This window comes from Passer montanus, unplaced genomic scaffold, assembly GCF_014805655.1.
Source record: "Passer montanus isolate IOZ18808 unplaced genomic scaffold, ASM1480565v1 scaffold3, whole genome shotgun sequence".
In the NCBI taxonomy this organism is placed as follows: Eukaryota; Metazoa; Chordata; class Aves; order Passeriformes; family Passeridae; genus Passer; species Passer montanus.
Genome location: NW_024367707.1, coordinates 1,164,962 through 1,191,450, shown reverse-complemented (window position 1 = coordinate 1,191,450; position 26,489 = coordinate 1,164,962). Strand labels below are relative to the sequence as shown.

The following is a 26,489-nucleotide window of genomic DNA, read 5'->3' as shown; positions in this document are numbered from 1 at the left end:
TCATTTTACTTCCTCTTTCTTAGATCCTAATGTTCATCTAGAGAAAATAACAGTTAGCTCAGGTCTCTTTCAAAATGACTGATGATTCCCATTTATGTGACTGGAACAGAGGCACTTTGTTCTTATCAAAATGGCAGCTGCCTCTATTGTGCTCTGGCTGAAGGAATCCTGTATTATTTATCAAGTCTGTCCATGGCAGTCATGCTGAAAGAGGACAAGTCTGCCCAAGTTTCCTGATAAGCAATGATTTTATGAAACAACCCTTAAAAGCAGATAAGCATTAAGTTATAGAAAATAATGACAAATTTTCCAGGATTGCCGCTTTTTTTGAGATTATCTTTAGTTATGAAGCCTATTTATCAAAAAAGACAGAATCAAATATCACCATCATGAAAAACCACATATTTCAAATTGTATAAATTTTACTCTACAATTATATAGAAACAATTATGTATCATACTTAAGAAAATATAATATAGCAAAAAAAATTAATTCAATAGACTTTTATCATATATTCTCCTATCTAATTTATTTTGCTTTCTTTAATTGCCAATTTTGCATCTCCTGAGTTGACAGTGAGTGTACTGAGGATTTTTGCACATTTCTATAGTGCTTTTACCCATGTCAGCAGTGTACATTCTCAAGGAGGATCCCACTGCATTTTAACTTCTGAAATCATAAAACTGTTTATATGCACTTTTTAATATAAATAACTATGATGCAAAGATATCAATTTCTCACTCTAAAAGATAATTGCTTATAAAGAGATTCATACAAAGAACGATTTTATACTCAGAAATACTGATATATGTCAGGTACCTTGACTTTTTCCAAGTGATCCTGCAGAGAGTCGATGAGCAGATCCCCCACTGGCTGCCAGGATCCCTTGAATGCCTCAGCCTGGCGCAGCTTCAGGTCCAGTTCATCCATGGCCTCCTGAAGGCCCTGCAGTCTTTCGAGAGCATCGTCGATCTTCTTTTGCCAATCAGCAGACTGTAGATTCAGCTTATCCCACTCAGTTCTGACCTCATCTGCTTGCCTTTGCAGAAGTTTGTTGACATTGTGGGCTCTCTCCTCAGGTGACAGATCTAAATGTGAAAGTGGAGAGGTTTTAAGACATATTCTGTCTTAGAACTAACACAGTTGCCATCTGGATGGGTTAAAATCTCAGTAAGAAACTCTTCATAACTGAAGGCACCTGTGAAATTTGCTTTATTAATGTATTCTTATTTCAAAAGTCTTAAAAAATTTAAATCTTGCCACCATAAAAATCAGCAAAATCTGCATTTAAGTACATAAAGGTATTTTGAAACATGCAAGGTGTAGCTAGAAGTTTATCAGCTGATTCAGCACAATTTTTCTGCACATAGACAAATATTAATCACTGTGAAGCTTTTGCTGCAATTAGGTGGATTTGGGATCTCCTGTAGTACTGAGACTACAAGGTGAATTTTAGCTTAAATTGCAGCTTTGAGCCCTCAAATGAGGCTATAATTATAGACAGGTCCTGAAGGTTTAAAGGCAGTTTCAAAATCTGCTTATAAATATGCATGTCTATTTAGTACCACAGTGTTCAGAAGGATTGCTAAGGCTTGCTTTCATCTATATTTTTAGCTCAGTTTCTGAACACTGGCATTCAGCTCGGAGTGCAAAAGGAATGCTTTCAGAGCGGCTGGCAGGATTTATTTAATCATTGCTGATCATCACTGATCCTCCCAGCAATGTGTTATTACCCTGTTCTTGCTTCAATTACCTCTGGGCTCTGGGCAGACCTTCTCCACTGCCTCCACGGGCTGCTCAGCCAGGAAGATTCGCACAGTCTCAAGGGCACTCCTGATAACAGGTTCTTTTGTTTTTAGCTCCCTCTTGAAAGTCTAAGAAACAAAATTATTGTAAGTGGATCTATAAGGAAATACCAAGTCAGAATAGCAATGTCAGAACAAAATTTTAAGAAACAGCTTCCACGTATGTATGACAAGAAGCAAAAAAAACCCACACACACACAAATGAAAATAATCAGCTTCTGCTTAACCTGAAATCACATTGTATTCAAAAGAGCTGTCAGCATACTGCATTTTTCTTTCTTTAGCAACAGCTCCTTTTACTCTTTTACTCTCTTCTACACCCTGCTTTTAAAGGACCATGAGTAAATTACTCAAGATTAGTATTAGAAGCTTTGGTAAGTCACTGAAAGTACACATATCTCAGTATTTATTTATTTCTCTATTTTTGTTAATGAGAATATAAGGGTCTATTAGACTGATTCCAAATGGACAGCACACAAAAATGCAGATGAAATCCAGCTTGTAGGTTGAATTTTGCATTGGTTCTTCTGCATTTTGCAGTGAATACATCTAAATGGTCCTTACCACTCTTTTATTTCAATATTTTTTCTATATTTATGAAACATTTTTCAATGCATACAGTTTCAAGCATCATAGAGATAAAATATGCAGGTAATTTAATAGTACAGTGCAACACAAAACACAATACTGCAAAAAGGAGAGCCATATGCCATGGGCAGAAAACTGATATTTTCCTGCAGGGATTAGAAAATTCTCTTTACAACACCAGCATTATATAAGTTTGTAACATAATAAATGCACCAATTCAGTCAAATTAATTATTAAACAAAATTTGTATTTCTATGAGAACTAATGAAGGATTATAAATTCAATATTAAAAAGTTCATTACACTTTGAATTATATTAGATATGTGACTCTCTGTACAGGAAATACTAACCAGAACTAATAGTGGGATCATGTACAGTTTATAATATGAGAACTCAAAGGCAAAATGTTCTTAACACATTTCAGGAAATAAACTTCAGGAAAAAACTACATTATTCGACTATAAATGTTTAAATACATTTTTTATTAAATGGTCAAGAACCGACAGTAAGGTTTGTAGCTGTTCTTGGGAAAACCCTTAAGAAAAGTCTGCTTTGTTGAAGGAAATAACAAAGCAAAAAATCTTCATTTTGTGTCAAGGTCAATAATGGGACTGGAATCTTTTTACAGAGTCTGCTATAATAAAAGAATCTGTCATTTGATTAATACCTGAGCTAAAGGTTTTAAACAATCATGTTAACCTTTAAAAACAATACCAATTTTCACAAATAAAGAAGTGCACTGTATATTAACAAGTAAACTACTACTGGACTTTTTTTTTTCCCATAAAAACTGACTGGAGTTACTACAAGGCTGAATGAAAAATGTTGAATTTAGACATTTTTAGGTTTATCATTCTTATAATTCAATTCTTTTGCATGAAGTGTGATAGAAAGAAGAAATATAATAAGCCTTTTCCATGCCTGCAAATGAGGAAAATCTATTCCTTTAATTAGCCTTTGTGTTCATCTCACATCATTCTGTCCCACTAGAGTGGTGTGGCAGGTCTGCAGGTCAAGTAGCCAGTAGGAAGCATAACTTAAAATCCAGCACAGTAATTTCCATGGAGTGTGTGCTTTGGTCTCTGTTGATAGTGTTAAAAGTAACATCAACAGTCAAATCCACTTAAACCAGTCTTTTTTAAACATTAAATGGTGCAATAGTTAAAGATATAATATGCTTTAGAAATGTTTCCAAAGATGTATTATTTCTCAGAAAGGACGCACTTGCATAAAGGTCTGTTCTGCAAACACACACCAACAGCAGGAAGGAGACACCGAATTCCAGGGGAACACAGAAATACACTGATGTGGAGAATAGTTAGAAGGCAGAAACACCTCTGAACTATGCATTTGGGAATGAGTAGTCCTTCTGTAAGGACTGCTGTTGCTGTAGACAGGCCACCCCTGGCTGTGTGCACACCAGGAGAAGGACAAAAAATACCTTCTTTCAGCTTGTACTGTTTTTGCAGAATACTACAGCAATCAAATACACCGAGTGGCATTATCTTTCCAGAAGAGGTTTAAAGCCACAGTCTTCCTGTAACTCTTGTGCAACAGAAGGAGAATAAATACACCATGAATCCCATAAAGCCTGTGGGCAGGAATCTTTGTATCTTCCTCAAAACAATATAGAAATGCTAACAGGAACTTCTGGCTTTGCGCATTTTGTATTTTGTCACAAACAGAAAAGGTGCCTTCTTTATTAATAAAGGAAAACTGAGGCAGTGTCAAACTTTCCCCCTCCCCAACTTTTCCAGTCTGAATGTTGGAGCTGGTGGAGGCAAGTATAGTCTGTAAATCCTGAGTTATAGAATAATACACAGTATTTACAGTCCTCAACTCCTTCCCCAGTTTTGGTCTGCAGATTTCTACCAAGTTAAAATATATTTCAATTAAAGAAATTTGAAAAGGAGAGGACGAAAAAAACATGAGACTGAAGCAGTAGCACAGGACAGCATAAAAATAATGAATGTTCGTTTCATACTAAGCCATTAAAAAAAAAGTTCTTACTGTATGAAGATAAAGCTGATTTTTGGATTAAAGTTTTGTTGTGAGATATGTATAGACTACCAGTAAAAATCACAAATAGCAACATTTTCTCTTTTTTTTGGAGGGGGAAAAAAAAATTATCTATCTAGAGCCCTGACAAATACATCTTTATAATAACTAGGCCATCACTGAAAGCAGAATTAGCCTAAATGAATGTCTAATGTACAAATAATGATTGCAGGCTAATTTCATTGAATTCCTTAACTTCTTCCACACTTCATGGTGACTGTAGAGGAAATCGAATACACATAATGCATGACCTGACAAAAAAGTAAGTAAACTACTTTATTTAAGCATGTCTATTTGTCATCAACACTACAGCAGTAATGGCATTCTGTCCACCATTTTAATAATGCATATATTGATCAGCTTATCTCGGACCTCTACCACCTCATGAGTGTCCTTAAATCTCTTTTAAAAAGGAAACAATGATTGCTTAAATAGAAAAATGAAAATATAATGAGAAAAAAAGTTGCATTAATAGAACTAACATTAATCTCTGTTAATTAAAAACTAGGACTTTTTGCTTCCAATGTATTTTAAAGAGTACAATTATATTAATTCAACATGTGTCAAACAGAATGCTTTTGAAAATATGGGGTTTGTCCTAATCATTAGAAGTAGATATCAACTGTGGATCCATAACTGGTTAATGTGTTGAAGCAGGAACTGTACTCCTCCTTAGGCAGTCATGCTACAGATTTCATGTGAAAGGGTTTCCATGGAATTGTTAATAAGTGCCTTCTATGTTCGTAAATGCTATTTGTGCTGTTAATAAAATCACTACACAGCAAATGAGGCAACTCTTAAAAGAATGAAAGACATAGCAGGCTATCTGCATGATGCCTGAGTTACTTAAATTAGATTAACAGCAACATGCACACAGTTGTTAATTCAATTTCACTAAAGCAATATTTTGATACTTAGTAAAACAAAGAGAAATGTAAGATAATTAAAAAATGTTTTGAAGAACAGGACTAATTTTTGTTATTAATAACACCACCACCACCACTCCTCCCCACATGTTCTAAGACTGGAATTGAGACAATTTCTTCAGATGCCAAATATTGAAAAAATGACCTAGTATATATATAAGTTCAAACAAATAGCAGTTATGTGGGTGTATTTGGGATACATTCCAAATTTCCTTGTCTAAAAAGCACCTCACATTTATAACACAACAATGATTTTAACTGCATGGATAGCCCTGTTCTCAGTTGAGTTCAAGCTCTCTTCTGGCATAGATTCAAGCATTTGAAATGTTCATCTGAATCCTACTCTTAAAATTTTTAAGGCCAATCTTGGCAACTAGGAGCAGTCAAGTGGTAAGAACTGACTTATTTTCATCTCTTTTATGAATCTCTGTGGTATTCCAGATGGTCTTCTGAATGATAGAGAGGTTAAATATGTTTGCTCCTCTTTAAATTTTACCTTTAAGGGAAAAAAATAAAATCAGCTTGCAACACTTCTTTAGAAAAAGGATTCCGGCATAAAATCATGTTGGTATTCATTGTGCTATTTCTCAATTGAATCAGCTAAACTGCATTTAAATAGTGTTTCCCTGATGAGGCTTACTCACTTATCAAGTGAAGAACTTAGCTGGGTTCAGTTCCGGCATTTCCTGACAAAAACAATCCTTCACAGAAGGAACACCAAACATTGTACTTATGAAGAAAGATCAAAACTGGAAGTTGCAGTTATTTAAAAGATTGGTCAGATCTGATGGATACTTCTCCAGTTTACTGAAGACTCATTTTCAGAAGCGACATTCAGGAGAACAAAATGAAGAGTCAGCAGATTCTTTTTCTCAAGATCAACACACAACTACTGTTTAGTTTCACACACAACACCCTGAGAGCTAAGCTCTGCTCTTAAGCAAAGGCCCAAACCTCTCAAAAACAGCTTTCCAGTACTGGGCTCCTAGTTTTAAGCTAGGTAATTGTACACTTGTGAAAACATTTGAAAACATCTTTCTTATTTTCAGGAATCAGCTAAGCTGTTTATTCTGATACAGCCATTGTATATCTGCTTCTTTAAAATAAACTTTTAGAGTGACAAAGTCCATAATGCCCAGGGGAAAAAAACCAAAACAACTCTAACCAACCAACCAACCAACCAACCAACCAACCAACCAACCAACCAACCAACCAATCAACCAACCAACCAACCAACCAACTAACACGTTGCAAACATAGATTTTGTCAACAGCAACCTGAAGTCAACTTCAATGTTGACTGTTTTCCCTTGTCTGTCAGAGACATTTGAAGATCAGACAAGGCAAATTAATTTCATGTATTCTGTTATGTTCTTTTTTCCACAGTGAATCAGCATACCTACACTCACATGTCTGAAGTGCTACAGAATGGGAAAAGGAAAAAGAAGTATTTCTAAAAGGAACTAAAACATTCTAGCTTTGATACTAGATAGGATGACCAAAGCTCTGCATTATGTACCTGAAAGTGACAGAGAAGTTACAAAAGAGAGCTGAGATTTTTTTATGGAGTCATTTTGCCCCTACTCATGGTATCTTAATTTTATAAAAAATTCTCATCCCTAAAAATTCTAAATACTTCATTTGTTTGGTGTGTGACAGAGACATCACTTAGATCATCACTGAAGACTTGCCACCTTTATGATGAATACTTGGAAACCATTAAACTGCTTACAGAGCGACATACAACACTAAAATACTATAAGAAGTAATTTCTTTAAAAAAAAATATTTCTTCTGTCAAGGAGAAAATGTTTTCAAATACTTAAATATTATTTAGATGGAAAAAGTTTTGTTGTAACAATTCTATAGAAATCTCTCCCTAACTCTTGTTTTGGATCAAGAGTTGCCCTTGGAGAAAGAGTTTATATCACACTGGGTTAAAGCAACATCTATATTGCTTCTTTCATCCTGATATTCTGGATGGCCTTTAAAACTACTTTATGGAAGTTGCTACTTTATGGCTAAAACAGACCTCAGGCTTCTCTTAACTTTCATGGTTATATACAACACTTGCCTTAACTTTCTTAGGGGAAAGGTGAAAAAAGGAAAGGTGCTGCCCCGTAAAGTCATGGATGTTTTCACCTCACTGTGTCTGTGATAGTGCTTTAAGTCCCACATAAAATTTTGTGAGAAAGACACATCCTACGCATCACGTCTCCAGAGGGAAGACCTACGAAGTGTGACGAAAATGCCCCTTGCAGAAAAGCATTATATTATCTTAGAAAAATTTGCCACTGAGAGAGACAGGTTTTTTGTTCATCTTTCCCTTTTGTTTTCTCAGTCATTCGGTGAAGATAGGTCCTTGACAAACCATATTGACACTACTTGCCATCAGTTTGTTGCAGCAGATGAATGCCTGTGTGCCTATGGAAAAAGCCATGTCTGACTTGTACTTCCTGACTTTTCACAAACTCGGGGTTTTAAAGCAGAAGTTACGTTATATTTGCTTTACAAATTTGATCTCACTATGTGTTCCCAAATATGACCCTCCGCATGAGAAAGGACAATACATTAGAGCAATATTTATATACAGCTACCTGATGAACAGAAAAAACCACAGGTCCTATTTTGTTTTAAAGCACCATTTCTCCATTAAGTAATAAAATCAGAGATTTAGGAACTTCAGAAACAATACCTTTTATGACAAGTTTCGCAAAGAAAGTTACATATATACAGCACAATGCTTTGAGAGGGTGATCATTGGATTTGGAATATGCTTTTCTCATGAAATCAAGCTGACAGACTGATAATTTAAATTTTTCAATAAAAATTACATTTGTTTGAAAAATAATTTTTCAGATAGCACCCTGCAGCATAATTGGACATCGAACAGGAAGTAAAAACCTCCTATGATGTCATTATTTTAATTAAAGACACATGGAGATGCAGGAGAGGAGAGCTTGAATGGATATTGAACAATAGAGGTACTAGAACTGTGATTTCTCATTCAGACCTGAATAGACCTCAATGGCATATGAAATTCAAGACTGTTTAGGTGAAAGCAGACACTGGGTTAGCATCAGACTGGTGTGAGTTGATTAAACACTGTAGACATACTCCAAGCATACCCTCACCACAACAAAAATCAGTGTGAATCTTTGTATGGAGAATTATTCTGAAGTATTATTCTGGGGTTTGCTCATTTGGTGGGTTTAAAAAAACCAACAAACACCTTCCTGTACAAGTGCTCTATTTAGGTTCTTTTTTTAATACCAATCTCAGTCTAGAATGGTCCCCCATAAGAATTTCCATAAGAATTTCCTGATGAAACCAGTTATCACCACAGTTTCATGGTGCAGAGTTGTGCAATAGAGCTGATACCAGCTACTCTAGTCACAAATGTTTCCAAAATCCAAACTAGGGTTTCAAAAAGTATACATGATTTTCTAGATCAGTGCCTGAGCTAGAAAAACAATCAGAAATAATTATATAATCCACAAAAATTACTAGGTTAGTAATTGTTCTGGCTATGAAATCTGCCTGTCTGTGATAGGTCTCTCATGGTTGTTAACACCTCCTTCTCCAAAAGGCTGATTTTCTCTGCTATGTTTGAAAGCTATAGCTGGAATTCTTTCCAACAAGGACTGTGCCATGCAGCACTAGCCTGCGAAGGAAAAAACAATGACCAAAATATAATAAAAAAACCACCAACATACCCGATGAATATCATTCTGTTTCTGCACAGTGGGAAGATCTCCACCAATGGGTGCTTGCTGTTTTAATTCATCCTCCTTCAACTGCAGCCATGCCAAAAGTTCCTGAAGAGAGAGATGCAATCGCTTCCACTGGTCGGTACTGGCTTCCAAATGGGATCTGAAAGCATGTGTTAAATATAAAATAGATTCAGGCACAATGGAAGTAAAACCCAGAATGTACAAGCTTATTTACTGAGAAAGATCCTAGTGTTTCATTAAGTTAATGATTTTTTAATTGCTTCAGTAGCTTTGAATTACATTCTGGCAACACTGATTTAAATTTGGTTCCACAGTCCTGGCTTTTTTTCGCATCTGATTTTGTTTTTGATTGGTTGGGGGTTTTTTGCTTTTTAGTTTCCCTCTTCAGCAGTGAGTAATGGCTGTGCTGAATTGTCAGTCTCACTAGAAGTGCACAAATACTGTGTATGACTAACATGAGAAATGTAGTCATCACTTAGGATGACTGGGACATTATTTGCCTGAAATGGAGAGAGTAGTTCCCCAACTCAAGTGAAGAGCAAGCATTTCTCTAAACCATTACACAAACCATTCAACTTACACAAGATTAATTATCTAAATTTTCTAAAATAAGAGAACCAATGCCATTTTTTAAAAAAATGTCATGAGGAAATTGTCAAAGCCAATAAAATCCTCATATACTATCTAGCCAAATGTCAATGTCATTTAAACAGAGGTGTGATTGAAACTATTTGAAACACCGGGAAAATGAAAAGACAATATATTATTTTATGCAAAAAAAAAGGTCTCCATCATAAGGACATTTTCTAAAGATTTCCTCTGTATATGCATGAATGTGTTTTTTTGGGATCAAGTATTGAGCTTCTAAATTTTAGCAATTGTTTTCTGTGGCTGGACTGACAAAATATTACATTTTCTCTGTATTTAGATAAACCCCACTAAAATTTTGTCTTTCTGTACTTATGAATATGCAATTTTTAAATTTCTGGTTTGGAAAAAAAGTCCTAATTGACCTCCAAGTAACATAAGAAATCCTCTTAGTAACTCAAACCAAAGGAGTATTACATAACAGTAAAGTGAAAAAATGTGCTGGGAAATAAAGTCAAATTTTCTTTTATTTCATACATTTCTGTTCAAGTTTTACCTTGTTCCTCTTACCTTTTGCTGCTACTACAGTATTTACATAGAAACTCATTCTCTTCTGACACTAAGAATTCCACTCCTATACCTTATATATATTGCTCTATAAAGAAATGTGAAAAATATGGACTCAGCATTTTTGCAAACCTTATTACTTAGTTTGGATATGGAAATGATGAATTGATCAAGGTAGAGACAGTTGCATTTCTGTGAAATGCTCTGTGAATCCTGTCTTCTTTCCAACCTCTTAAATCAGGTAAAGTGGCAAGGAAAGAGAAAAGAAAGAGGCAGATCAGCCACACGCTGACAGAAAATTCAGCTGCTCTCAAAGTGTGTGAGCTAATGCAAAATCTTCTCTTTTTTCAAACTTAAAATGCTACATGTGAAGGACAGACATAGATCCTACATGTGAAGGACACTCATAGATCAGGCCTTTTGATCTGTTCTCTCACAGGGCATCTGGGAGCTGGGGCAAAACTTCACAGCAGGGGGAGGCCAGTCCTGCAGGCAGTGAAGTCTGGAGAAGGCCCTGCAAGCTAAAACATTTAGATTGTATATATGTTCATATATTATAAATTATTTACATTAGGGTGATGAGGCACTAGAACAAAGTGCTGGGAAATAAAGTCAAATTTTCTTTTATTTCATACATTTCTGTTTAAGTTTTACCTTGTTCATATAACATTTGTCTTCTTCTACAGTGATTGCACATAAAATCATTCTCTTCTGACACTAAGAATTCCACTCCTATACCTTATATATATTGCTCTATAAAGAAATGTGAAAAATATGGACTCAGCATTTTTGCAAACCTTATTACTTAGTTTGGATATGGAAATGATGAATTGATCAAGGTAGAGACAGTTGCATTTCTGTGAAATACTCTGTGAATCCTGTCTTCTTTCCAACCTCTTAAATCAGGTAAAGTGGCAAGGAAAGAGAAAAGAAAGAGGCAGATCAGCCACACGCTGACAGAAAATTCAGCTGCTCTCAAAGTGTGTGAGCTAATGCAAAATCTTCTCTTTTTTCAAACTTAAAATGCTACATGTGAAGGACAGACATAGATCCTACATGTGAAGGACACTCATAGATCAGGCCTTTTGATCTGTTCTCTCACAGGGCATCTGGGAGCTGGGGCAAAACTTCACAGCAGGGGGAGGCCAGTCCTGCAGGCAGTGAAGTCTGGAGAAGGCCCTGCAAGCTAAAACATTTAGATTGTATATATGTTCATATATTATAAATTATTTACATTAGGGTGATGAGGCACTAGAACAAATTGTCCAGAGAAGTTGCAGATGCCCCATCCCTGGAAGGGTTCAAGTCCAGGCTGGATGTAGCTTTGAGCAAGCTGAATGTGTCCTTGCCCATGGCAGGGGGGTGGCACTGGAGATCTAAACAGTCCCTTCCAACCCAAACTATTCTTTCATTCCATGATAGTTCTGGAAGGAGCAAGGGGGAGAGAAGCTGGGGTATTTATGGAGAGCTGCAGGAGGCAACAACCAGAGCAAGGACCACAGGATTTTAGCACAGGAGACAGTCAAGGAGTCAAGTTTCTGATTCAGACTAATTTCCTTGTCTCATGTTTATCTTGGCAGAGGCAAGCTTCCACCTCTTCTGGAGAAAGGCAGCAAATGGAAGCAAACACTTCTTCCCTGCTTCCCCTGGCTTTACAGGGAAAAATGCAAAGAGTGACCTGAAGGGGTTTGTTACTGCTGCTGTGCTCTGACCTTCCTCAGCTGGGTGACTTTTTTTCCCAGAACCTGTCTTGTTCTGCTCTTCCTTCATCTTCAGGAATACAGGTTTATGCATGCACACACCAGTGCACATTATATGCATACACAAACATATATTTATGACTGTGTCCAAGATGTGCAGATAAAAGAGATAATACTAAAATAATATTAAAAATATTTATAAGAAAGAAAGTGTTTATTAGGGTAAACTGTGCTGACATATCAGGATGAAAGAAAGGGAGGAATGGAAAAGAACTTGGCTTCTCTGTAATATCTACCATATATTTTATCTAATGATTTTAGAAAAGAATACCCACCCAGGGTCTTCTGTTTCAGCAGACTAAAAATGACACTAAACAAAGAAACTTATGAGACTAATGTCTGGAGAACATTTCATGTGTGTTCTCTAATCCCTCTTTTGTGTAAACACTGCTAGTTATGAGGAAATCTATTCCATTCTGTGCTGTGGATAGAAAGATCTCCAAACAGGCAGACTGGGAAGAGCCTTTTAATTTTGTCTGGTGGCCAGCAACACTTAAACCAAATGTCTGAGAATTTAAGAATTGTTTCTTATCCGAATCACTAAGTTATTGAAAACCATAAGCCTTTTTATTGGAAGCATAGATTTTAGAGAGAAGGTTTGTTGCTTTGAATGTGCAATGCAGGAAGTCACTGTGATATAACTGGGGTTTACTGGTTCTGAGTCAGCTAATGACAACAATACATTAAACTCCAAAAAAAGAAAGACAGAAAGTCCCATACATTTAATTACTGCTATTTGGATAAATGACTATTTGTTTTTATCTCAAAAATCACTGTATTTGAGCATGTTCATGGGTAAAAGGCATGTAAACAAAAACATCTCAGACACTTTGAAGGGTTTTGTTCCTCTTCTTTTGCTCCTCGGAAAGAAAAAAAAAGGAGGAATATGTCTCTTTTTCTTTAGTTACGAATATCTTTTCAACATCACAGCCTTCATTTATTTTTAATGATTGATGATACAAAGATGGTTTTTGTCATTACACAGCCTGACCTCCCTCAGGACCTGAGCTGAAAAAAGCTAATATTTCATACATTACTTTGGAAAACACTTCTGTCTTTTGCTGCCCTCTGAACTACCACCAACACACAGCAAGTGAGAAAATGAAAAAATGCCCAAGACCAAGTGCAACTGAGCTGGGTTGTCTATTGCAAAAGCCGTATTTCTGGAGAAAAGTTTCCAGGACAATTTATTTTGAAATGAAACCTTCAGTTCATTGAAGGCTGAATGACCACTTGATAATTTGTAATGTTACCATTTATTATATTTCTCCTTGCAAAAAAAAGTGTTTCCTCTCATAATACTACTTATGGATTTCTTTTACTTCTAGATTTTATTTAGCAATTCTGTCCATTTTCCTGACAACAGTTAAAATCTTAAATAATTTGTATTCTCATTTGTGAGGATATTTTTAGTTTTGCACTGGAAATAGCAGTCTTTAAAATGAAGCTTATCATAAATATTGGCTATTTAATCACTTTCTTTCATGACTCACTGATAAGTCATACCCAGTTCTAGAAAAAGCCCATATTTAGAGGGGGTAAAGTTACTATTTCTTTCTGTAATTACAAAACTCCATCATAGCCCTCAAACCCTAATACTCTGCTATTATTTTCACACCCGAAAACATAATAGTTCCTACAAAGTTAAGCCAACATCCAAAGCAGCATGAATAATTTCAAAATAGACACAAACAGTGCTAACAGAAACAACATTAAACCTTTTTACTTGCAAATTGTAGCATTCCATTTAATATACCAACAATAGGCTTTTGCTTAGGGTCAGGTCCTACCTAATGTTTAGAGATTTCTTCCTAAGTTCACTCCATCTGAGGTTCATGTTATCCAGACGTCTCTGCAGCAGGGTTGCATCCTCAGAGCCTTCCAGGGATCTCAGGATTTTCTGCCCATTTTCATCCAGGTTGTGAAAGATGTCAGTGTGAGCATCAATTTCTGCCTGTAGTTCCTATGGAAGCAATAGAAAACAATATATCTGATTTCTTTAAAAAATCACAGAAACAAATATTTTTCAAAAGAGTAGAAAAATCCTCAGTGCAACACAGAGCACAGGTTTTGATTACTCCTTTTACAGCAATATTGTGTCCTGTATACAAAGCTATGTTTCCCTTTCACATAAAGACCGTTTGCATTGAATATGACCCATTTTTTTTTCCATACGGAGTATCCTGAACAAAATTTAGAAAGCCAAAGGTGCAGCCTTTGATAGGCAACAAAGTGAGGACAAGATATGTTAACTGTGCTGATGTGGGAAAAGCAAAGAACCACAAAACCCTCAGGATCTCAGGTAAATCTGACCTGCACATGATACGTCTTCCTGTGCAACATTTTCAGTTTGAGCTGGGGACTGCAACACTGGTCCTGCTGCATGGCAATTCCAAAGAATCTAGGAGTATGCAGCAGCCAGGCTTTAAAATGCCAAGTTCACTTAGATTCTGTTGACAGAACGCATTTTGGAGCACAGGCCCCAGCAGTCAATAGCAATAAACAGCCACTTTGTGCTGTATCAAAACACTGGTTGGGGCCACGGCTGTAGGAGGGCCTGAGAATAGCAAGGACCTGGAATATGCAACTGGCAGCTCATGTTGAACAGCCAACTTTTCTTATCGCCTCGTAACTGCAGGCCAGCTCTAAATTTTGAATTCATTTTTTCCCCCTCATTTTTAGCACGGCTGTTTCTGCCAAAAGAACATTCTTTAGAGAGCTGCCTGGTACCAGCATTCCTGCCTGCCCACACACTCAATGCAGCCTTTGTATGCTGGCTGCCCTTCCCCAAGACGTTCGCATGCTGCAGCTCCACAAGGTCAGATTCATTTGCAGAGAACAGTGGTTGAATCAAGGTCATTAAATGGAATAAAAATAATAATAATAATAATTCCAACACGTACATGAATGAGCGTACATGCACTTTATATGCAGCCACATTTGCACAAAAGTACTTTTACTTTCAAACAAAGAAGCACACAAAGACACAAAGAAATACTGAATCATGAATAAAGCTCCACATTTTCTCCTGAGATGCTGGAGCACTAAGATTTCTGGTGGTGGTTTCTTTCTGCCTGAAATGGGAGTTCTAAAGATAAAGTGGGGAAGAGGAAATGATTTATGGCATTTGAGAACAAGACCTAGCACTAACTAAGCACCACAGAGAGTCCCCAATGGAAATTTGTTGCAATTTTCTTCAGAAGAATGACTTTGAAAGAGGGGAGCACACAATCTGTCTACTTGGTGTGTTCTTAATTGAATTGGTTTTATTTGATATTTTAAGTGCAATGTTAGCTGCACTGAATCATGAGTAGATTGCCCTTGATCACCTACTGCTGTTCCAAATGTCCTTAACTGGATACCTTTCACAGCAATGACCATCATAATATTTGGGGAAGTTTTAAGGTGGGCTAGCAATATATTTGGTACAGAGTAAAAAACCTTCTCCAACATATTTTACTTATCTATTGTCATTCAAGCAGTAAAGACAGGAATTTGTTTGATGTACATCAGAGGTAACTCTGCAGAATGCAAGTGTATTATAAATATTTTATTTATTTATTGTTGTTCAAGCAATTTATATTTTTAAAAATGGCCTAATTAAGGTACATAAAAATGTACAATATTCCAGGTATGAATGTCCTTACTTGAAAATTTGTATTTTATTTCAAGTCTGAATGTTGCTAACTTCAACTTCCAGCTGTGATACTTCATTTTTGTTTACTTGAATGAAGAATACTCTATTACCAAATTCATTTTTTTCCATGAATGTATTTGGAGATATTATTTAAATTAGGTGAAGTATAACAGTACTGATGTAAACAGCTGAAACAATGTGTAAGAAAGGATAAAGTCCACAGAAAAAAAGTTAACTGTTAATGTCTGTATAGTTCTAAGGTCCTCCTACATTTAATAAACAATAAATCCATTACTGGACAAAAGAATTACATGCACTACCTGTTGCACAAAGTTCTTAGTTTTCAGGGTAGTGATGGAAACACCAAACTTACAAGCTTGTTCCTTTTCCTTGGCAAGAACATGTGCCATGAGACATGTTGAATAACTATTCACCGTAGGAAGCTGTCAAATCTGTGCCCTCTTGGTGTTTTACCACACATACACTCATAGCAATATATAAGAAAAAATTGAAGGAAAAAAAACCTTTCCACATTTTTCTTCTGTTTAGAAAATGTGTCTTATAGTCTACACCTTTTATTTTTTTTCTCCAGACACATACATAATTCAGAAAGTAAAAGCAAATCACATCCTTTTATTTCAGAATACCACATAGTATCACAACACATCTGGACAGTTAAGTGGACAATGAACATGAAAAGTGAAGTATCCTTATCAAAAGCTTAATATTCAAGACCGAGTTTTCCTTATTCCAAATTACTTGTGTATACTGTACTGCTTCTAATGCTCCCAAAAGCAGTTTACTGCAGCTGTGAAGGAAGCCTACACTGACAAAGAAGCAAGACAACAAAGATATTTTCTCCATTTAGGTTGGTGCATTTCAGAACCTTTCTTTGTGACACTTAGAGATCCCAAGAGAAGCAGAGAACATATAAGAAAAAGATCTATACACTTTTTATTTGTTTTCTGAAAGAAATAAATTCATGTTCAAAAAACACAATTATTCTTTTTCTTGACAACAGTAAAGCAGGAAGTGCTATTTAATCTCAAAAATTGCTAAAATATTTGCAAAAGCATGCTGCCATTACTTGCCATACCAAGAATCATAGCATATAGACTAAACATATATTATTTATTTCACTTTCATATTTTCCAATGTGTTCAAACACATTAAAAGACTACAGAAGATAAAAAAATCAATCCTGGTATAATTCTACTGAGTTACAGTTGGACTGTATGCTGCATTTTTGCTGTAGTTGTTATTACTGAGACTGTGCTGAAAAAAGATTGGCTATCTACTCTTAAAAAGAGCAGAGAGCAAAATGAAAAGCATCTTTTTCATCACAAGTTACTGCCTAAAGTGAGCTGAACTGCCTGGAAAGAACAACTCCATTAGGTGCTGAGTGAAGTCCTTTATTAAGATGAACTAGACAGTTAGATGACAAAAGGCACCATAATATTTGTTTGTAAAAACTGAACATGTATGAAAAATTTAAAAATGTGTACTTACATTATTTTATTCTATAGAGTAAGTGTGCAGCTAAGACACAGAACTAGGGTGATAGAGAGATGAAATGCATTTTGCCTTGAGGAAAACTGTCTTGGGTAAAACAGGGTGAGGAAAGTTGCTCTGGCTGTTTCACTTTTGTCCTGAGCTCTTGCAACCACTACACATGATTTCAGAGAAGTACACTAGCATGGTAAGTGACCATACCCAATGTTGCCAAAAAGCTAGGGAATGGGTGTGTTCCTCACTTGCCCAATTCAGTTCCTCCTTGGCATTCCCGCTCCCTTTCTCCATGGAATGCACAGATCCTCACTGCCCTCTTTCTTTTGGTAGGCAGAAGAAATTCACCTGTGGCTCCACAGGTTTTATTTTACACAGAGCCCTGCTAAGCACAGCTGAGCTGTTGCTGTGAAATCCAGTGCACTCAAAGCTCTGTCAGCTTCCACCCAGCACAGCTCGTCCTGCAAGAATTCAATGTGGTTTGAGGTACCTTAGCAGAAACAATTAATCAGTGTCAGTATCCTTCATATCCCACATGCAGTATGTAGACATGACATATAAAGGACAAGACACATGTCAAAATCTGCCATTATTTTGGCAATACACCAGAGAGGGATTGATAGTTTGGAAGTAAAATGAAGCCCTAGAAAGAAGGAATTTGTTCTTTGTCTTGGACGATAGGTGAGTCATGGAAAACATGGAATTCAGTGCAGTGCAGATGACAAAACATTTGTCTTTTATACAAGGTAGAAAAAATTCATTATGCAATAATTTAAAGAAATTAAAGGACCCTAGTTCTCCTCTATTTGCAGCTCTGTAAAGCACATCTTAGCAGTTTAGCAATTGGATTTCAAATTAATTATCCCACTTGATTTCATTTAATTACATCTAAACTCCTCTAAATTTCTGATTCTGCCTAAAGCATAAACTCCGTGTGAGGGTTCAGAGAGTTTGAGGCATTTTATCAGTGCCCTGGCACACTCCAGCGGACTTTGGAGGCACAGAAATCCATGCACATGGAACCACTCTCAGGATCACAGCTTAGCCTCCTGTCTGCTAGACAGAGGGAGAGTTTTGTGAATGTTACAGTTCTGGAGATGTGGAATTAAGGGCACACAAATCAAATGCATTTTAAGCACCTGAGTGATAGATTCAGTGCAAGGTGCACTTGATGTGTTTCTTTTGTTTTTAGCAACAGAAGGCAGTTTGCACTAGGCTTTACAGCAATCTCTCCTTGTGAGCTGGTTGTTACCATTGGAACAGAAATAAATGTATAATTTTTTGAAAGAGAACATTTGTATCTGAAGATATTATGATTTAGATTAATGATGGAACAAACAAGTGAAGCATTTCTGCTGGTTTGCTAGGCATTTCTGGTCCCTTGGAAGCTCTCTTTTAAATGTCATAGTTCTTTTAAAAACTGGTTGTTGGATTTGTTTTTGGTTTGTTTTTTTTTTCCTTCTTTGATGCTCCCCATTCCCCACCAAGCTTTTAAGTAATTTTCTCTCCCAGTCCATAAGCAAAACTTTTATTGAGTCTTTAGAATGAGACCATTCACTGAGCAATTTACATAATGATAAAAACTTCTCAAATGAGATTTAAAATATAATTAAAGGGCAGACTTACTGAGTTAAAAGCATTGTTGTGAAATGGCTATACATCACCATGCCAAGGAGCCTCCTATTCAGCTGGCCTATGGCATGACCCCAATTCCAGTCTGGTATGATTACATCTCTGAGTTTCATGCTAATGACTTGATTAAAAAGAACGATAAAAAGGTCTTTTCCATTGTGAAGATAAGCTTATGAATATAATTAAGGCATTTCTGGTTTCCCAACACATTTTTCAAGATAAAAAAGGGTAAGAGCTAGTCCTCCAAAAGAGAATCAAGCGCTGATGAATGGAAGCCAAAAGTATAACTTTGCCCTACAGAAAGCAATCCGTTTAAGTTGCATCTGTCATTGTTAGGGTTTAAAATTCTATAAGTCCCAGAATAAAGATGTAACCAAACTTCATATTAAAATGCTACTTTCATCTAACAGAAGATTATAAAAAGCTTTCTTTAGCAAGTTGGGCTGTGTTTTCAGAAAATATTATTTTTATAAACAGGCAAAAGAGCCTTCAGTTTGGGTTATATTCAGATTGCAAGAGACCTCATGGTGCATCTAAGGATGTAGCAATCTCTAGCTGACAGTAACTGCAAATGCAGTGTGGGCTTCTTGATTTCATTTACATGAGCTGCCTCAGCTTTGGAATAGTAACTCTTTAAAACCACTAACACAATCATTTGAACATATACATGTTTCTAGTGTGCAAATATTTATTCACAGACCTGACTTTTTGCCCATAGCACCAAGGTCTTATATTTCTCCTTTGATAACAGAAAAATAATAAATTTTTTGAGACCTCTAGCAATTAATTTGTATTCAATTATTAGCTAATTTCATGTGTTTGGAAGGAATTTTTGGACTTCTTGGATATGCTTCTTGAAGACTGAGAAAACTCCTGCTTTCATTTACATGTAATGAAGATATGAATAAATATAAAATAAAGAAACAAATGTTTAAAGAAATCTTTCTTCATTTATAGTTTCATTTAGGATTTGATCCTTGTCTAAAGAAATATATCCTACTCTGATAATAGTGACTTTAAGGGAAATTATTATTTTCACTACTTTTCTTGTCATTATATCTAGGATGCAAACCCTAAATAGAAAAAAACCTCATGTTATTCTGGGGTTACACTAATGAAGAAAAATTCCTTGTAGCCACAGAAATGAAGAACTTTTACTGTATGGTGTAAAATATAAATATGTATTTTACTAACATAGCCTGTACTCTCTTTCAGGCAAGCCAATCCATCAAGGCAAACAAAGCACATTTTTCAAGTAGGAGTTGTAAGTGTTCTGTGTGTCAGAAAATCAGCCACCTCTACTGAGATGTCGAAGAATGGGCTCAGCTATCTGCCTTTGAAATCTGTATTTGAGATTAGAGTGAGTGGGAGGGAAACAGCATAAATGTGCACAGAATCATACACACGATTTTCTGAAAGCAGAACCATAAGGCCCATTACAAACTAGAAGTTTTCTGGGTTTTAGAAGGAGGTCTGCTCCCAGCAAATATGCACATCCCAACCCCCATACTTAAATGAATGTCTGATCCCACTCCACCTGCACATGCTGTCAGCACACTCACCCTGTCAATCTTTTGACAGCCTTCCTGCAGCAAAATAATTGTGCTGTTACTTTCAGTATATCTAATTTTTCCTCTCCTCGCTTTCCAGAGATCAAACAGTAACTGCACAAAGAGTATCCTCCTCTACAAAAACATTTACCTCCACTTAGTTACTCATGCAAGGTCCTAAAATCCTGTTGGATAGTTTGCAGAGCATTACCTCTCCTAGTTCTGCTGACATTCCAATACTTCAAATTAATACTGATTTCCATTTACCACACATACCTGGAAAGGTTGAAAACTATCTTTAGGTCTGGAGGGAAAAAAAATCTTATGAAAGACAAAAGGACAGCATTTTTTCTTCTTTTACCAACCAATAGTGAAAAATATCTGATATCTGTTAATTATAAATGACCTTTTTTAGAAGAAAAAAATATTTGTACATAAAGAAATATTTGTTTCACAGTACACCAACATGTAACAATAAGGTATCTCATGTTTTAGCACCTATGATACTCATAGACCCATTCATCCTTCCCTAAATACATGAACATATACAATCCTCTTTCAGATCCTTTTAAAACAAAAATTGAAGGCATTTTATACTTAAAAGAAATTATTTCTGTTCAAAGCATTATCCTAATTTCTTCCATTACAAATAATTTTTTGCAATCTTCTTTTCTTTAAAAAAAATATTCTGACATTTAAAGTTTTTGTTGCTAACATCATTGATGTCTGAAGAAAAATAATTGGTACATCAGTTTCACAACATGATTCTCAATTAATTAAAAAAACATAAAATATTCTTAAAAGAGAACAACCCAAACCATAAAGCAGAAACTAGAGGTCTCATATGTTGCACATTACTAAAGCTGGATCAAGCAGAACAATAACTCTTATAGTTTTAGGACTCCTTTTAGGACTCCTTGTTCTGTAGGTGATTAGGTTTCAGTTAGGAATTTATACTATTTCAGGTGTTCTTCTCTAAGAGCATACAAGATCCACTGCAATTAACTGTTCTTAATCAAGGACAGGTTAATTGGTGGGCATTATGCAACAGGCAATGTGGGCAAAGCTCCAGTGCTTCCGTACTACTTGTGTCAAATCCTCCCTACTGGAGGTGTCCTGGAGAAAGGACCCGGAAAGGCAGGCACTTGGGCAGCATAAAGGGCAAAAGAACACTTCATCTTGATTTTCAGTGGAAATCCAGGTCATGCTAGTGTGGCCTCAGGATCTTCTGACTTCCTAGGCTTTAAGCAAGAGATGCCAGCAAAGTTACCCCAGAGAGAAAGCTGCTGTGCAGCAGTCAAGTGTTATCAAAGTCACTTCAACAATTGATGTTGGCTGTTCCTGTCACAACAAGACAGAATTCACCAAGTGTTGGTTGGTTTACTCATTAACATGACCTGGGTTTAAACTGCCACGAGGAAAGTTGGTTTTATCTCATTGCTGATGTTTTAACTACAAGCCTGCTCAGTGTGAGGGGCACCATGGGTCTAAACACTCAGAGAGAAGCCAACAGGCCAAAGCTACCACTTATGGCCTCTCCCTGTGTAAATGGACTCCCCTCTAAATGCAGCAGAGGCTCAGGCAGCCCTGAAGAGGGCTGGCACAGGAATAGAAGGAGCTGTCAGGCTCAGGAGCAGGGTGGCTGCAGAGAGGAGCTGCCACCAACAGTGTCCTGTGGGGAAGGTGATGCCACCGCCTCCCTCCCGTGGGCTTTCCCTTCTGACCCTCAAACCCCAAATCCCCCTGGTCACACCAACTCTGACCACAACACCAGGGCTTCCACCTTTAAACCTGTACTGTGTCAACACCCCAAACTCAACAGCTGAATTAAAATGGGTAAAATTAATTAAATGAATTAAAATGTTGACTTGTTGCTGCTACCCTGCCCTCTGAGGTGTTCAAACATTCTGACTGCTGCTGTACTGGAGAGCTGCACCAGAGAGGAATTTGACAGAAAGGTCCATCCTCATTAGTTTTCAGCTCTAAGAAATTCCATAGCTTTATGCTTTTCTCAATAAGCTGAACCACATCAGAATCATGTTCTGCATGATTTATTTTAGGTGCTTTAATAATGTATGTTGACTGTCTTGAAATAAGCAAATAACTGGCAAAAGTTCAGAACCAGAAAAAAGAATTAATTTTTAAAAATATCCTTCAAAATAGCAACTTTAACTATCATATTGATTGGTCTCTCTGTGGCAGTCTAACCATGTTTTGCTGCAGCCAGAATTCAAAAGCAAAATTGAACATAACTCCTGTATCAAGGGGTCTCTGAATAAGATTTATATTCTGAAAATAATTATTTGGTATTTTCTTGGATTTACTAGCAAGATGCATGTACTCCCACAGTAAATGCAGTATCAGGTTAAAATGGCAAGTGTCACTGAAAAAAATAATGATATCACCAGCAAAATCTGACATGAGATAAACTTGTGTCTTAACATATTTTTTTAGGAGAAAAGTCGCTTGGGGGTGAAAACTAACTTCTGTTCATGTTTTTCAGTTTGACATTAAAAAAATTAATTAAGTTGAATCACTGAGTTTCTCAAATCCACCAATTGAAAAGAAATACACTTGTTCCTTCTGTCTTCCCTTCATTTCAGTAAAAGATAAATAACTCCACTATCATAATAAAAACTAAATTATTTTCATTCAGAAGTCATACTGGTCAAGTCATGTTAGTATTTTCATCTAGATCCAGATAAGAAAACCATCTCCAAGACTCAAAGGCAAGAAGGTAAGAAAAGTGAAATGCACACTTTTAAAGTATACTTGGTACTAACAAAGGAACAGAGGTGAGCATACAGTAATGGAGGTAATAGAGCAAATACATGTAAAATTAAACAAACAAGCAAACAAAAAGCATGCTTCCCATCTAGAATCAGACTCTTTCTCTTTAAACTTAAATAAGAATTCATAAAGCTTAGATATGCTCTCAGAAGACAGAATTCACTCTTGTCAGTAAGCCACTATATCAGGCAGATCTTAAATACTGCAGGAAATTCATATGCTCTTACTTAGGTTTCTGTAGAGATCAAATATGCCTCTTCACCTACTGTCACTCCAAAGTATTCCATCCAGTCCCAGGTTTATACCCTGGAATTGCTTTCATGGCTCTTCGGTCAAGATTACTTATCAAACACTTTATAAATTGCTGACACAGGACACTGCAAGTACTTGACTTCACTGCTGATCACATCAAAGTCACTCTCACATCCAGAAGTTTTGGATATGTTTTTTTCATTGGTCTCAATGATCCACTAAATGTGACACAAACACATGGCTGAGAGATACTTCTTCAGAAAACAGTTCATAAATAACCCAAGGTCTCACATATACAGAAAATTCAGGAATAGACTTGGAAGTAGAGCTCAAGTAGCTCAGAAAGCTGAAGACTTTGCTCAAACATGCAGTCCAGCCACATTAGTTACACCACCCAAAGCTAAAAAATATGCTGAAGAACCCTGCATAGTACCACAGGCAATCTTGGAAATGACACTGTCAAAAACAACACATCAGATTGCAACAAAAAAGAACTGACTGTCAGTTTATTGTCCATAATGAATGCTAACTCCTTCTCAAGAGACAAAGTTGTATTTTTATGAAAAAGAAAATTAAATGAAAAGGACAATTATTGTGGAAACCTTGCTGGCCATAACTGTTTTACTCCCACAGTAGCTTTTGCAGCAACTGCATATACAAGAGGTTTCTGAAAGGCATTTCAACATTCAAAGATACCAACAACACTTGCTTTTGTATGAACCCTGCTGACAGGAGGCAGGAGAAGCAGGATAAGTTCAGTTAAAAGAGAACTGCAGCCATCTGAAAATGGGCCTCCTAGATTCTCTTCAGATTCAATCAGAACAAAAACAACACACATTAATAACAAACAAACAAGCCCCATACTTAATTTAATACTGAGAAAAATATGTCTTGCTCATGCACACTGTGATGGCTGACCCTTTCTGGATGCTAGGTGCTCTCCTGAGCTGGCTAGTGGGGGAGAAGATAAAACAAAAGGCTCCTGGATGAAGGTAAGGACAGGGAGAGATCCCTCACCAGTTACCATCATGGATAGAACAGACTTGGAAAGGGAAAATTAGTTTAACTTATTATCAGTCAAATCAGATTAAGATAATAAGACATAAATTCAGCTCTTAAAACATCTTCCTCCTTTCATAAAATCATAAAATGGCTTGGGTTGGAGAAGAGCTTTGGATACCATCTAGTACAACCCTTGCTAGATGAGCAGGGGTATCTTCACCTATAGGAGGATGCTCAGAGCCCTCTTAAGCCTCACCCTGGATGTTTCCATGATTGGGGCTTCCAGTACCTCTCAGGGCAACCTTTCCCAGCATTTTAACATCCTCATTGTAAAAGATCCTTCCTTACCTCCAGTCTAAATCAACCCTTATGGAAACCACCTTATAACTCCCCTGCTACCAAAACCTGGCCACATAAACCCCATACACACACTTGTTAGTTCTCACATCTGTGTGTATCAAGCTCAGAGCACGAAGCATCACTTTTAGGAAAAAACCCTACTTGGCATTCCCTTGGGATTAACACCAACTATTTCAACTCTGCCTATAAAGCAACTTTTTAACTTTCTTCATATTGCATCCACAGCAATTACTGTTCTCACAAAGTTGTCAACTGCACCGTATCATGTTCTGATTTTTAGAAAACTCTGAAAATTTTAATACCCACTAATTCAAAATACTTTCGTACCTAAACAAGTGAATGAAGAAGAATGTGAGGGAATGATACCAGGGGTATCTGAGTTACTGTGTAATATGTGAGTGATCACAGAGGGATAGTTTCTACCTTTATGTCAGGGAGTACAGTTTGCTCACAGAAACAAACCTAGAAGTTACATGTTCCCTATGGAAATATCTATTTTTTTTCCTATAATCCTCTTTGAATTATCATTATGGCTTTCATGAGAGAATTAAAAAGACCTGTGTATGGATTTTAAGCCCAGAAACCTAAGCACAAAAGAAGAGACAAATGATGTGTTTTGTATCTTTGAAAAAAAAGATACATTTCCTATCTTATTGGAAGTGGTGTAAAATAATTCCTATAACAATTATATGCTGATATCTGCATATGAATTCCTAATAAAAGGAATTGCAGGCTAGAGGTGAGGGAAGAGACAGAGAGAGTGAGAGGTAAAAATATAACTTATATCCAGAAGTAGTTTATGAAATTTCATACCCAGTGGAATGAGCATAAAAAATCCCAGAGGTTTAAAAGATGAAATTAGGCAACGTATGGCTGAAAAAGGATGAATGGAATATTCCGCAAGGCACTCATAGCAATAGTCACTGTTACACTATTCAGTGTAATGCCACTTATTATCTTCTATCTACACCTATTTGACATATAATCAATGTTGTGTTGAAAGAATTCTCATGGCATAGACCTATTCATAACTGACAGAAATATCACTATTCAATAAATACTCACTGAACAAGGGATAATAATGCACCTGCATCATGCACTCATTCAGTGGTTGGTCTCATTGAGATTAAAACTTCCTTTCAGTTTTTATCTGAAATGCCTATTGTGTTAAACTGAAATTCAGCTCATTCACATTAATACAAAAACCTCTGTCTGTACAGAAAAGCTTACCTTCCTCTCTTAACTGTGAGAAAACTTCATGACTGACCAACCTCATAAGAGAGGAGCTTCCTGGAAAAGTCAACTTGCTTGTTTATCTCATCTCTGTTACCAGAGTACTTTTTATAAAATTAAGGAAAAAAAAAAAAGCTTGATCTGAAATTCAAACTTGAGAATTTGTCTGTAATATTCAAACAGCTTCTATACATTGGACTTGATAATAAAGAAAATTCAGAATTCCCTTTCCACATCAGTGAGTTTCCTGAAAAAAAGCCACCGTTTCACACACAGTGCTTCATAATCTAACTGTACCACTAAATGAAACACTGATGCTCAGTTTCCCAGTGGAGCTTTGTGTTCCCTTTGCAATCTTGCTGAAAGCCTGAAAACCAAACACTGACACTCAGAGTTCTGATGCCTGTTATTCAGCAATTGCATCTGTTTGCTCAGGGCACACGCAAGTGAGGACAGACATGAGTTGCTGCTTAAACAATATCTCAAGGGAATGCAGCCTTATA

At 36.4% G+C, this 26,489-nt stretch overlaps 1 protein-coding gene across 8 annotated transcripts in view; it reads right to left on the bottom strand.

Moving 5' to 3' along the window:
* DMD (dystrophin) overlaps positions 1 to 26,489 on the bottom strand; it is a 1,159,435-nt gene that overhangs the window by 181,680 nt on the left and 951,266 nt on the right. For 6 of the 8 annotated variants that reach the window (XM_039714180.1, XM_039714179.1, XM_039714182.1 and 3 more), the window contains 4 exons: positions 13,815 to 13,987; positions 9,092 to 9,248; positions 1,754 to 1,874; positions 820 to 1,088 (listed from right to left, as the gene is read on the bottom strand). In XM_039714180.1, the coding sequence (XP_039570114.1) occupies positions 820 to 1,088; positions 1,754 to 1,874; positions 9,092 to 9,248; positions 13,815 to 13,987 (720 nt within the window). Of the gene's footprint in view, positions 1 to 819; positions 1,089 to 1,753; positions 1,875 to 9,091; positions 9,249 to 13,814; positions 13,988 to 14,337; positions 14,444 to 26,489 lie in introns of those variants that run through there. The other 2 variants (XM_039714185.1, XM_039714187.1) reach the window with 2 other exon arrangements.